The sequence below is a fragment of the Phaeodactylum tricornutum genome, chromosome 24 (assembly GCF_000150955.2).
Source record: "Phaeodactylum tricornutum CCAP 1055/1 chromosome 24, whole genome shotgun sequence".
Taxonomy (NCBI): domain Eukaryota; phylum Bacillariophyta; class Bacillariophyceae; order Surirellales; family Neidiaceae; genus Phaeodactylum; species Phaeodactylum tricornutum.
The window spans coordinates 242083-255864 of NC_011692.1; the positions used below are offsets into that span (position 1 = coordinate 242083).

The 13782-nt window shown below is 51.6% G+C and overlaps 4 protein-coding genes across 4 annotated transcripts; 1 reads left to right on the forward strand and 3 right to left on the reverse strand.

Moving 5' to 3' along the window:
* Positions 1-1935: 1935 nt before the first annotated feature.
* On the forward strand, positions 1936-3564 carry PHATRDRAFT_23467 (dehydrogenase methylmalonate-semialdhyde dehydrogenase; the record flags this gene model as incomplete). The annotated part of the gene is made up of 1 exon (XM_002184472.1): positions 1936-3564. Exon 1 carries the CDS (start codon positions 1951-1953, stop codon positions 3562-3564), a length of 1614 nt encoding a protein of 537 aa, XP_002184508.1. The 5' UTR covers positions 1936-1950.
* On the reverse strand, positions 3560-8221 carry PHATRDRAFT_49771 (predicted protein; the record flags this gene model as incomplete). Its single annotated transcript, XM_002184554.1, has 3 exons — positions 3560-4340; positions 4401-7916; positions 8045-8221. The coding sequence occupies 3 exons, from the start codon at positions 8219-8221 to the stop codon at positions 3687-3689; spliced, it is 4347 nt and encodes a 1448-aa protein (XP_002184590.1). The 3' UTR covers positions 3560-3686.
* Positions 8222-8938: 717 nt separating this feature from the next.
* Positions 8939-10687, reverse strand: PHATRDRAFT_49772 (predicted protein; the record flags this gene model as incomplete). Its single annotated transcript, XM_002184555.1, has 1 exon — positions 8939-10687. One exon carries the CDS (start codon positions 10685-10687, stop codon positions 8939-8941), a length of 1749 nt encoding a protein of 582 aa, XP_002184591.1.
* An 885-nt stretch (positions 10688-11572) lies between these two features.
* PHATRDRAFT_23472 (predicted protein) lies at positions 11573-13377 on the reverse strand (the record flags this gene model as incomplete). Its single annotated transcript, XM_002184556.1, has 2 exons — positions 12683-13377; positions 11573-12592 (listed from the first exon to the last, which is right to left on the reverse strand). Coding segments are annotated over exons 1-2 (1512 nt in total), but the record flags the coding sequence as incomplete, so codon positions are not given.
* Between the last annotated feature and the right edge of the window lie 405 nt (positions 13378-13782).

Sequence of the window (13782 nt, forward strand, 5' to 3'; positions counted from 1 at the left end):
TTATTTGTTTTGTTTCGATTCTGATAGGCTTCTCTATCGAGACACCTGTTCAACTTGGTACAGAAAAGAACTATAATTATTGAATACAATTTCAAAATTTAGCAATAGAATCACCCGCGGTTCCAGCTGGGACCACCAAACCCGCGTCGACGCACTCTTAGGACTTGGGTACGAAAAAATGCGCACGCTTGTGTGCGAATCAACGCATACCCGCAGTTGACCACTGCGGACTGATAGTGATTGAGATTCTCATAAAAAGGAGCCTGCCGAGCTGATCGAGTCCTGAGAGTTCTACTTCTGCTTCTCCAGCCTTTTCCTGATCTGATAAGAAGCTGGAAATGCTCCATCGAAGTCCTTCCACAAAACGGAGACTTACGACCGCGAAGAAAACGATTCAGGATCCTTTCTCTTGCTTAATTTAAGACACGAACATAGTCCATGTTGTGATCAAATATGGACATAGGCGATGACATGATGGCTGAAGAACTGCAAATTACGGTTAACTACAAGATAGTTAAGCATCACTTTCTACCACTGAAGAGATCCCCATTGTATTGCTTTGCCCGCTGACAATACAAGGGGTTCAATTCCAGGGTTCCAGCATCCATTAGGCCTTCAGTTCCGACTCCTTTGATGCTTCAGCGAAGTGCCCTTGCTAGCTAGAGTCGAAAAATCTTAATACCGTACTTGACGGCGAAGCAGAGAGAAGACTTCTGCAGTGTGGCAGGCCTGGCATTGCAAGTCAAAATTATTTTTATGAGGTCTACCTACATACGCAACTCCCCATATGTTGATGGAGTTCTGGGTCTCATTGAAAAGGATGCAAGCGCCGGGAGTTGTTCGGCCCAGTTCGTGAGCCAGCAGAAGATGTCGTGCTTTTTGGAAGCCGCGAAGGTCTGATGTGGTAAGAAGTCCTTAACCATAAAAGATGCGGGAAATCGTTCTGCAGCATTACTTCCCTTTGCCGCTACGAATGGACGCTGCCAGGGTATCGCCCGGATCAGTGGCTGGAATTCCGGGCAAGCGGTCGATGCTGTTGTCGCTGCCTGCGCGGTTAAAAAATTTCTTGAGGTCTCCTGCAAGAGAAGTCACTTTCCGTGAGTCCTGCAAAAATTAGATGGAAGACATTTCCAGTCAGTTCATCAGCTCTTCGCTTTGTGTAAATGACCTTTACCTCGCGAGAACGCGTGGGCACCATACTTGGGCTATTAGCGTCAAATTTGTGATCTTGATGAACTTGCCATTGCGTTGCTCGATTGCCGTGGGCCTCTGGCCATGACAGCGAAGAGAAAGTTCGCCATGACTCGTGACACTGCTGGTGAAAGCTCTTTTTTCTTGCAAAGGATTTTGTGGTCTTTTTTGCAGGCTGTCTTTTGAAAACATAATTTAAGCTGACGTATACATTGACGTGAAAGCTTCGACCTACTGGAATGGGAGTAGCGGTTCAACCAATAGAAGGATATTGCGAAAACCTCGTACCGAAAACTGCTTACATTAGGACTACCAACGTCACACGAGGTCGGATCGCTGTCAGAGCAGCACTGCAGTGTCAAGGGAAAGACTTAACAGGAAGGACCTCTTGCTGTCACCTGAGCTTCATGGCAGGGCTTTACATGAGCATGTAAGCACTCCTTTCTAATGGAAGACTACTAGAATGCTAAGGCGACCGCAGGGAGCTGGCCATAACATAGCGCGTTGACATTAACAAAAGTACGCTGGGTTCAGGGATCTGTCCCAAGTCAGTGTTTGTCTAGATAAAGAATACATTTCTGTCTTGTTCAGACGGTAAAGAGACACGTCCGGCAATAAATTTAGCGATACAACTTACAGTTCGTATAATTTGACGACTCACGAGAAAGCCAGACTCGATGCAAAGATTCGGTTCTCACTGTCAGCCAGGTTTCGTGCACCGTGAGTGTTTGTCATAAAAAGCCACCCAGGCAAAGCACCATGACGATAATCAGGCCCCTTCTGGCCGCAGTATCTGCAAACCGATCTTTCACCCCCTCAAATTCAAAGAGATTCCTAGCTTGTCAGCCAAATGTCGCTGGAAAATGGCTGAACGAAAAGGATGTCTACAACTACTTCACCAACAATGCGTTTGTGACGTCTTCTTCCAGCGATCGCCTGCCGGTTATCAACCCCGCCACGCAACAGCTTTCAGGAAATATTGCAGAAAATACAGCCGACGAGTTCGATGAAGTCGTACTAAAGGCCGTTCACGCGTACGAAGACTGGAAGCTGGTTCCCGTTCAGCAACGACAGAGAGTGATGTTGGAATATCAGCGTCTGATACGTGATCGGACCGCTGACCTGGCCGGCCTCATTACGGCCGAAAACGGCAAGACGCTAGCGGACGCCAAAGGTGACGTGTTTCGGGGCCTCGAGGTTGTAGAATCTGCCTGCCAGGTAGCACCTCAAATGCTTGGGGATTCCTTGGCGGGAGTTTCGAGTACAGTCGATACCGTCTCATTCCGAGAACCGCTTGGTGTCTGTACCGGTGTTTGCCCCTTCAACTTTCCAGCCATGATTCCTTTATGGATGTTTCCACTGGCTGTGGCAAGCGGGAATTCGTTTATCTTGAAGCCGTCCGAAAAGACACCTAGTGCTAGCCTTCTACTGGCGGAGCTGGCGGCCGAAGCTGGCTTGCCAGAGAACGTCCTACAAATTGTTCACGGTGGGAAAGATACCGTGGATCGCATTTGTAGCCACAAAGATATACAAGCGATTTCGTTTGTCGGGGGGAATTTCGCGGGAGAGTACATTTTTCAACAAGGTACGGCACATGGTAAACGGGTGCAGTCCAACATGGGGGCCAAAAATCACGCAGTCGTCCTGCCCGACGCCGACCGTGGTGCCACGGTACGCGCTCTCGTGGGGGCAGCCTTTGGTGCCGCTGGTCAGCGCTGCATGGCCTTGTCGACGCTAATTCTTGTCGGAGAGGCCCAAGATTGGCTCAGTGATATCGTTGAGGAAGCAGCCAAGCTCAGCGTAGGTGCAGGTTGGGAAGACGGAGTCGACGTGGGGCCATTGATTACACACGACGCCAAGAACCGAGTCTTGGATATCATTCATCGATCCATCGACCAGGGAGCAGAGATCCCGTTAGACGGCCGTGACGTCCACGTCAATGAATATTCAACAGGAAATTTCCTTGGTCCAACGGTGTTGTCGAAGATCACACCTTCCAACATCGGCTACCAAGAAGAAATATTTGGACCCGTCTTGGCGTGTCTCGAGGCGAAAAGCTTGGAAGAGGCTATGCAAATTGTCAATAGTAATCCATACGGGAATGGATGCGCGATATTTACAGCTTCTGGCGCCGCGGCACGAAAGTTTACGAGAGAAATTCAGGCCGGCCAAGTTGGCATCAATGTGCCGATCCCGGTACCGCTTCCAATGTTTTCCTTCACAGGCAACAAGGCCAGCATTCGTGGAGATCTAAACTTTTACGGCAAATCTGGGGTTCAGTTCTATACGCAATTGAAAACCGTGACTAGCAACTGGCCGTACCGCTCGGCCGATTTGGGGGGAATGACTATGCCGACCATGGGTAAAGAATAAAATAAAAAGTCACTACCTTTTGCACGACTTACAACTACATAATTTTACCAACAGTAAAGCATCTCAGTTCGCCAATCTTTCGTTTTTGACTGACTGTGAATGAAAATGGCGTAGAGACTGATCTAGCTCTTGAGCGCTTTAACCAGAAGACTGGCAAACGCAAATGGACCAGATCTAGAATGGTGTACATCAAACAAAGAAACGCTACGATACCCTTCTCGCAGCGATGAAGCAGGAAAGGCTGCAGCGGCAATGAAATCCTCTAAGCCGTTCGGATTCTGATCCCACACCGAAAACACAATAATGGCCAAAGATGGATTATCCACCGCAAACACAAAATTATTCCCTTCCCATACAGGATTCGCATAGTTGTGTTGGATGCTGGTCTTGTAGAAAGCACTTTTGTCTTTCATGGTTGAGCCTGCGAACAAGGAGACTTTCACAAAGAGATTCGGGGTGCCCTTTGGCTTCTTGATTGGAATATTCGACCCACATAGGACCTCCAAAGTCCATTCTTCGCTTTCAACGGAATTTGTATTATTCTCTGCGAGGCTGCTAGGTTTGAGTACGTAGCCACAAGACCCGTTTGTCCGAAACCGACCATCAGCCACAAATAATCGTTCATCCGCCGAATGAAAATTCATTGGGACCAACTGACAGCCCATCGACCAAGCAAATATTGGATCATAATTCGTAAACATTTTCGAGGGAAGGACATTCCAGGATGGAAATACTCGGCATAAGTGATTCTGGGTGAAAGCCTTGATATTCTTACACTGTTCCAGAGAGTCGTCGTTGAGCATTTTAAAAAGCACATGCTGCGCAAAACTGTGGACATGAGCAGCTGACAACGATAAACTCTTTTCCCAATTCTGGAACTTCAAGCGATGAAGCATGGAAAGCCGAGCAAGATTCGTCGGCAGCTCCACCACACGGTCTGTCAATCGCTTGTACTCGGAAGCGCTTTGCGCAGCCCTTGCCTTCTCATCAGCCTTTGCCATATTCGCTTTAGAACGTCGGGCTGCATCTTCTGCTTGCGACCGTAACATGAGGGCTTCATTGTACGCCACGATTGCTTCTTGTTGATAAAGATGCTCATACTGAATCCGATCAACAGCGTCGGCTGCAGCTCGTTGCGCTCGAGTAAAAACTTCGGCGTTCGTATCGAGTCGGCGCTTTTCTTCCATCATTCTGTCGTTGCATCGGTCTTTTTCTAGCTTCGCGGCATCGTACTCAATTTTTGCTTTATTTCTCGCCCCCTCAGCCTCTTTCATGGTTCGTACAAAATGGTCGAGGTCTTTGGCCTTTTCACCGTCTGCTAAGAGTCGCGTTGCCAGCTTTCGAGACTGCACAGCGATATTTGCTGCTTCGGTGGAAGCACGCTCGGCTTCTTCTAGCTGAGTTTGCAGACTCTGCGTGTGTGAGTCACGATTTTCAGCGGTAGCTTCTGCTCGCTGGCGAGCAGTATAGCGAAGCATGGCAGCCTCTCGCTCTTCTTCCGCGTGCTCCGCAAGCTCTTCCGCAGCATGTGTGCTACGATCAGCAACCCTCCTGGCCTGCGCAACTACCTCCCTCTGTTCGTTCCAAAGATGATTTTTATCCTCCAAGGCCGCATAAATGCGATTGCGACGAGCTTCCGCCGTGGCATTCTCTTCTGAAGCTTCTCTGATAAGGTCGCGACATATTTCTCTTTCCTCCAATTTTGACGAGTGCTTAGCCACAAATGATCCACCGTGGCGAACGCTCGCCCCTCCCTTGACACCTTCGGCCACTTCCTTTCGATATTGGCTGCTGCTTTCGATAAGGTGGATCTGCTCGTTCACCCGATCCAGCATGGTGGCAGCCTTTTCTACGCGTTCCCGAACAGCTTTGGCGGCCTCCGACGCTTCGGAACATTGCGCGTGAAGTTCCGTCACTTCATTTTCGAGGGATTCTTCTTTCCTTGTCTCTTCGTCGGCCCTTTGTTGATCCCTAGCAGCGGCCTCTTTCGCCCGCTCGGCGCGCGCTTCGGCGTCTGCCGCTCGTTTTTCGCTAATCTTGGCTTCTGTCATTGCCGTGACCACTACGTTCCCAGCGCTGGACGTATTTTCCAAAGCATTGCGTTGGAGTTCGCGCACCTGCTCCACCCTTACGCGGGCGGAATCGGCAAATTCGCGGTGGGACCGTGCTTCTGCCGCCGCCTTTTGCGCTTCTTGCGCAAGCGCTTGTTCCCGACCGCGAGCGCGCTCAAAATTTTGACTAGCTTCAAAGAGGGCAGCCTCGGCTTGGTTGTACCGAGTGAAACAGACGGCAACGCGGTTACCCGCTTCCATGGCCTCTTGCGCCGTCCGGGCATATTGATCGCGTCCGCCTTGCACAACCCCGGGCAGGATTTCGTGCATTTCGATACCTTCTTCTTTAAGAACCTTTCCTTCGGGACGGTCGTCCGCGTCGTAGGCGCCTTTGTCGAAGGAGCGACCGGCCGCCGCGGCCGCGCGTCGTTTGACTTCGGTTGCCGTCATTCCCGCCTTGGCTGTCAAGATGGACGTTTCCGTCTCCTTCTGATCCGCCAACTTGTCCAAGGCTTCGGCCTTTTCTTGGGCGTATTGTGCATCGCTACGGGCTTGGGCGGCTTCCAGTTGGGCTGTTGCCACTATTTCGGCGGCGGACGGTACCGGCGCGTGCGGATCCTTTGCTTTGATGGGTCCCTGTGAGTTGAAGCCAACAATAGTGGTGCCCACCGTGGCGTCGTCGTCATCTTCCAAGGAAACGACGGACGTGTCGTTCGTGTGCGAAGAAGGTTGGTAGGTATGATTCTCGTCGTCGAAATCGTCGTTCCGGACTTTGCAGCCGGTGACGAGAGCCTTGGGCCGTTTGGCCAGCACAATGACCTTGCCCCGGGCCGCTTCCGGGCTAGGGAGCGTCGCAAAGTCATGGAGCTCCCCTTCGGGTTCGAGAATAAGCTGCGCGGCTCCCAGCGTATTGTAAAGCAGTTTGGCCACGTTTAACTGTCCTTCCGTCGAGCAATGATTCTCGATATTGAGAATAATTGGGAAGGAGTACGGATGCTCCCGTAAGAAAAAGCGAATATCCCGTAGCACGTCATCCAAGGGCACGGCAAATTCGTAGTTCAGTCCGATTGGCTGGTAACGCGCCAGAACCGGCTCTAAAAGCTCGTTTTCCCAAACGTCCAATTCGAGACAGCGGACGCCGCGGAAGAGGGCGGTGAGGTACATTTGTCCGTCGACCTTTTCGGGACCAGCCTCGGTTTTGGCGTAGCGTGATTTTCCGGCCAAGCTGTGTGCGGTGGTGGCAAGAAAAGTGTCGTGACTGGTGTTGATCCAGTAGTGGGATAGGGGTCGCGTCATGTCCTGGACGCCGAGTTGTCCGTCAAGGGGATCGAGGAGGTCGTTGGCGTCGGACATGAGAAAACTGAAGAAGCGGGTCCGGGCCAAGCGATCACCGTTGGACTGCATCGTTTTTTGTCGGGCTTTTTTGTTCAAAAGTTCGTCGGGAGTTTGCTGGACGTTCAAGGAACGTACGAGATCGGCCACCTGTTCGAGACTACTTTGATATTCTTTCTGTTGACTGCGCAGAAAAGAGAGAAAGGCCACGGTGGAGATACTCTCTTCGGAGTCACGGAGATCCGCGTTGCGGGAGACATCCCCGGCCTGGTTGTTGCCACCCGCAAAAGGTACGGGGTCGGTGCGGACCAGGACAATCCAGAGAGCCTCGAGGGGATGATGTTCCATGGATCCACCGGCTTGGGCTTCCCGAACGTCCTCGAGGAGTAGGACGACGGCAGGCAGAGGCAGGCGTTCGTCCGCGTGACCAAGCATGTCACAGTCTTCCCGAAACATGGTGGCGAGCTCCGCCTTGGGCAAGGTGGCACCGACAGACTCGGCCCAGCCGTTCCATTCGTTAAGCGCGAGGGCGTCGCGGACGGGCTTGCCCAAACGCGCCCACTGATAGTGCAAATAATCAATCGAGTGGACGTAACGCACACGCTCCGTGCGTGCGAGCGCCAACAAATCCTCAAGAGCGGTGAGAATCACTACAAACGTCACGTCATTGGGGACAATGATATCCAAGGTTTCCAAGGCGTTCGTGTCGAAGGAGTAGTAGACGATCGACAAGCTGTCGACGGTGTGGGCGTAGGCTCTCCGAACGAGGGTGGCGCCGTTGTTGCGTTCTGCCGTCCGAAAGCGTGTCGTGTGGGGCCCACGCTGGATTCGATCTACGACGGCGAAAGGTATCTGCTTGATCGACGCGTCGCGTCCCGTTGCGGCCTGCACCAAATCCCGCACCGAACGGATGCGGTGCGACGTGACGACCAAATGCCGACGGTCCAGAGTTACGGACAAACGACGGGCCTGCAGTTTACCAGTCTACAACCCCACGAAGACGAGGAAAGAGGAACAAGCATCGGACCGATGCGGTGAGATGAGGTCAAGTTGGTAGGCACCGCACGCCGTCATCGTCGCGACTCCAATCGACGTACCTTGGTGACTTTCCAAACGAACAGTCCACGTGCGCCCCCCGACTTTTTCAACAAGCCTTCCTTGTCATACACGAGCTTCTTCGGCAGCGAGTAATTGTCTGCACTACGTTTGTCCGTCCAAGATTTGGACGGCAGGGCCAACAGGGCGTTCTGCCCCGTACAGGAGGAACCCACCATGGTCGATCTATAGTGAGTATAGGGAGGAAGGTAGACTCTCGACCGATGCGTTGCGTGTGTGTCTGCGCGCAAGTGTGCGTGTATGTGTAGGGAAAAGTCTGGTTTGTACGTGTACATAGGAACGAGGAACACCAGTGCCGTGTCGCTGCGGACAAACGGGGCTTGGTTCGAATTCCCCTTTCTTAAGTCCTCGCAGTAGTGGGGTCTCGCCGGTGACTCCCGTGAGTCGGCCAAGTCCGGGAATGGCGCGTCCGAATCTCCGCGCGCGGAATGGGAAGTCCCCGGATGGACGGGCGCTCCAATGCTGAAGGACGTCACGATTTCGATACGCCCGGATGCGACCCTCTGCTAGATCAAGAGAACCCCGGGAAAGGGCGGTTGATAGTGACAGACTGTGAGTGCAATTGGGATTCCATGGATTTAAAAAGTGTTTCTTGTCTCGAACTCGGACAACCGGAACCCCCCTCCGACAGGAAGAGTACCAGCATCGTCTGACAGAGAATATAGTCCAATACCCCCCCCCCCTCCCCATCCAAGCAATACCAAATTACCGATACCAACATTCTAAAACGTCTCACTGACAGTGACACGAAACCAACGCGCTAGATTTATTGACTTCACGACGCTCCAGTACGATCCAATGGCATTATTGCGTTAGTTTTGTTATTCCGTCGGCATCAGTCGTCGGCGGTCCAAACCCGACCGCTTGATCCATCCCTAGTCGTGTTTATCTTTTTTCTGTTTGCGACTTTCCACCAATTCCTCGCGCACGCGCAATTTGTGGCTACTGCTACTGCTAACACCGCGTTCCGCGCTGGCGACTGGACAGGTCCAGCCCGCCAACGACGCGAGGCACACGCCCTTGCAACAACCGCGGGCGTCTCGGCATGACTGGCCCGGCAAGGCGCAAGTGGTACTACCCGTGGTCGCAAACAGCGTTGTCGCCGGACCGCGGGTGGGATTCGGATCCGACGTCCCAGTGGTCCCGAGTGGTAGGACTGTTGGACGCTGGCTCGGAACGCGTGTGGGAGTCACGGCAGGAGCCGATGGAGTACTGACAGTAGCATCTTCGGGAGGAGACAACGCCGGAGCCGGGGTTGGAGTGAAAGTAGGAGCCCGGGTTGGAGTCAAAGAAGGAGCCGTGGTTCGAGTCAATGGAATAGCAACGGTAGCAGCTCTGGGAGGAGTCACTGTGGGAGTCATAGTTGGAGCCACCGTAGTAGCCAGAGCCGGAGCCTGCGTAGGAGGCAAAGAAGGGGCCAGCGTTGGAGGCAAAGTAGGAGCCAGCGTAGGAGGCAAAGTAGGAGGCAGAGTATGAAGCAGAGTGGGAGCCAGAGTTGGAATTACAGTAGGAGCCAGAGTAGGAGCCAAAGTCACTGTTGGAACCAGATGAAGATCAGGATTGGCATCACCAAAGGGAGCACACAAAGCAAAACCCGCGACCGCTTTTGAAGCGCAAACGGTGTCACGGATCCATTCGTGTACGTACGCCACACTCGCATACACACCGGGATGGTTTGCCCGGGCACAGCCAACTCCCCAGCTTACAATGCCCACTTGGTATGGGATGCCGTCGAGCTCGCGAATTGCGGGTCCACCCGAGTCGCCCTGGCACGCGTCCACGCCACCGTCCAAAAACCCAGCACAAAACATGTCGGCGCGGATATTGGAGTGGTACCGACTACAGCGAGTCGACGAAATGTACGGCACTTGCGCTACTTGGAGCGTCTCGACGGCGGACGCATCCTCCTCCGCTACGCGACCAAATCCGTAAATTTTGAGCAAGTCGCCGTCTCGAATCGGAAACCCGGGACCCGCCAGTTGAAGCGGAGGAAAGAGGCTGGTGCTGACCGGGCTAGTTAAAGTCAGAACGGCAGCATCCTTATCGTTCAACCGGTTGTCAAACTCAGGATGTACCTCATGTGATTGAATCAATGAAAAGTGAAAAGGGACACCCGGATTCTCACCAAATGGTTCGTAGGCTCCAACGTATACTCCTTCGTCGCGGTTCCCATTGTCGACAGCGCAGTGACCCGCGGTCAACACGTGACGGTCCGAAATGAGCGTACCGGCGCATCCAGTTGGTTCCCAACGGTTATTGGCCGCATCCCAAAAAAGTATCATGACTTGCCAAGGGGCGTCCGATTTCTCGGCGTCGCCGCCACCCACAATTGTTGGGTTATGCTGGATTTCTTGAAACATATCAGCCGGATTCCAACCAACCAATTGGCGGTCATTCGTAGCATCCTTGGTCTTCCTCGGGGGGATCTTGTCCAACGTAGCAAAGTTGCTCGTGTGAACGGTAGTGGCAAGGTCCAGAATAATATCGCTGCGGTGTCGGCGAACCGACGACGCCTCGTCGGAATTAGCAACAACGGCACCGTTTACATTTCGCCGTCGAACACGATTGGCTCCTTCGGCCGACACGGCGATGGTAAAATAAAAGAGCCACAAAGCAAGAAACATTTTATCAATCGCAAAAGAATGTGTAATTGAGGCGAAAGACACCTGGACAATTTCGCCGGCAAATCAACAATTTGACTTAAAGAGAGAACGGAGCAACAATTAGAAAAGAGTCACTTTGAAAATATTGTGGCAATCCGCTTACATAGATTTAGCATTGGATGGACCGAACGCCAGCAAAAAAGGATCCATGGTCGCCTGGATACGATTTTTGAAGAAAAAACGCCAAAGCCGATGAGAAAAACCTACCAGTGATTATTCCGATTTTGGAGAAATTGTGAAATCACCGTGACATTCTCGAATACCAAACATGCAAGGCCGAAAGTGCCGATGAATATGGCGTATATGGGGTAATGCATGGCGTTTCAACGTTTGTGCGTTGAGTAGTTTAAAGGTTACGCTCGGACCTATGCTAGACCGCGTGAAAACGGCGCGATACTCGGAGACGCAAATGTTGAGACAGATAAAAAACAATTACTACAATGAGTATGTAAAGATACTTACGAGTCCTCACGCGTACCGAGCACATATTTGAATGTGGATGTAAAGTAAAGATGACAAAAAGATCACTGGTTACCATTTTAGCAATCTATCGTAGCCACTCACTGTCAATAGCAATTTCAAATGAAGGAAAGTTCTCGCCGCCAACTTTGATTCCGTTTCGGGCATTGTGCCACCAAACGCTTGCGTAAATGCGCGGCCTCGACAGTGAGTATGGTTTTCTGCAGCATTATCTTTCAAAAGCATGCCATTACTCTCCATAACGTGCGAACTTCGTTGAAGATCGAAAAAAGAATTTTACATGCTTTGAAGCATTTAACGCCTTCGGATTATCTATTTACGATCAGCGTCCGACTCCGCCTTTCTCTTGTGCCCCGTTGCCGCCTTTTTTGGTCCCCAATGTGGCTCAGGATTCTGTGGGAATCGAGCTATTCCACGGTCCACGCGCAAAGCCATGGGCACTGAAAAGTCCACGTGAGTCGTTGGCGTCTTGGTCAATATTTTGTGGGCAACGCTACATTCATGGTTTTTTGTGCTGTTGGGGGGATTTTCTTTGCACCATACTCGGAGAACATCCCATAAAACTTGATTTGGGGCATTTGTCTTGATCGCTTGCGGTTCTTTGTGGTACCCAGAGACGCGAAAGCCCGCATTCAGGAGAGCAGCCTTAACTTTGATTAACGGAGGCGTGGTCGCATTGAGCGTCTGTGCCATTTGGGGAAGATTGTAAAAGAGGGGAACATCGGAGAGTTCTTCATGACATGATGTCAATAAGCCGCGTAGCCGATCCTTCGTTGCAATCCACTTCATTGATGGCAGGACCGTCTCGTCCTTGGACTCCAGTCGATCTAAAGCAACCTTCACCACTGTCTTGTCGTGGAGCGGCCCCAGCCAAATAGGCCCACCGACTTTGATGCTTTCATCAATTTCGACGGATTGCCCAAAGTCAGGAACGCGCCCTGGCTGATATCCATTGCCATTTTTGCCACCCAGTTGACCTACAGGTTTGATATGAAAGGAAGCGCACTGAGTTGACTGAAAGACTCTACCAAGTTTTAGAGATAAAGCATTCACCCCCGCCTTGTCATCGTACACTTCCACGAATACACGAATGTAGAAATTCATACCGACGGACAGGATCGGTTTGATAGTTCGTCCGTACTTGGCCGCGGTTGTCGCCAGCGAATGCAACAAAATACGCAACGCCATTTCTTGCAAATAACCCGCGCGCGGAATAGGCATGGATGCGTATCGACCAAAGCAAGTTTCGGGATGAGACCCTCCCAAAGCCGCCATGTCTGTACAAGTAACGCACAAGAAACCGCCATCTTCGATACCTTGGACGGCCGCGTCCAAAAATGGAGCCGCCGATCCGTAGGGATCCAAATCAATGACGTCCCAGCGAGGCTTGAGAGAAGGTGGTCGACTTTCGTCAACATGGAGTAGTTGGGGCCGACGGCTCAAGTAGAGCTCGTGGGTCGCGTCGCCATTTTGAACATGAATACCACGATCACGAGTATCGTTTTGTTCTAAGACTACGTCCATGACGTTGTTGTGCTTCAGGTTGGTCCACGCTCGTTCAACAGCGGCAGCGTCCAGATCGTTGATTGTCACGTGCTTTGTTCCAGGGATCTCTTTCCAGTAACGAATCGACCGCAGCCCGGACGCTGCCAAAGCGTCCAGAATCGTCAAACCCAAAGCTGGATCCTGTTCTGACAAGACTCGGGCAGAATCCAAGCTTGCCTCATACTCCTCCATTTTCGTTGACAATCCCTTATTAGAAACTCCCTCGCTACGAAACGCTTTGCGTTGTGCTTTGACAACCTGTCGAACGGCCCGTCGTTCGGCAGCGAGGGAAATCATAAGAATTGAAAGATCTCGATTTTGAACCTGAACGGGGTTGTAGAAAACTGTGGATTCTTGATCGGCCGGAAAATACATGGTCGTGGATCCTTCTATAATCGTTTTGTAATTGACGGCGTCGGTCATTGTGGAATGCAAACGTATGGAGAAACGCTTAGTTCCACTCTGGTAGGTACTACGTGACTCTTTACCGACGCAGCGGATGCCCGTGGCCAACTGTCGCCGAGGAACAAGCGCCCAAATCTTGGATTTTATCTCGGTTCGTAAAACTCCTAGTCTATACAGAACACAATGAGAGATAGACCCTACTTTAGTTACTCCGAAGGATGGATACCCGACAATGAGCATCTAGAAAGCCAAAGGAGTTTCACTTTACCGTTACGAATCGCACCATGGCAAGAGTTTCGTAAGATTTTGTGTGACAGTCGATGAATCACGGGCGTCCACGACCGACTGAATGGCGGAATTAGGCCAGACGGGTATCGATAGGCGGACTAAAAGTCTACGTCTGCTAACTGTAAGGAAGAAAACGAAAAAGCGAACACATTCTGAACCGACAATTGACTTGGAACGCCTTTTCCCGGAATAATATTTACTGGACACTCCCTTCCAACATCATCACATGCTCTAAGAGACCGTTGGATTTGTACAGGCGACGCACCTCTTTCACGAGACCGGATGTTGCACACCAGACTCCGGTGGAAAACTCAATTCCGCCATCCGTTACGTGCCTA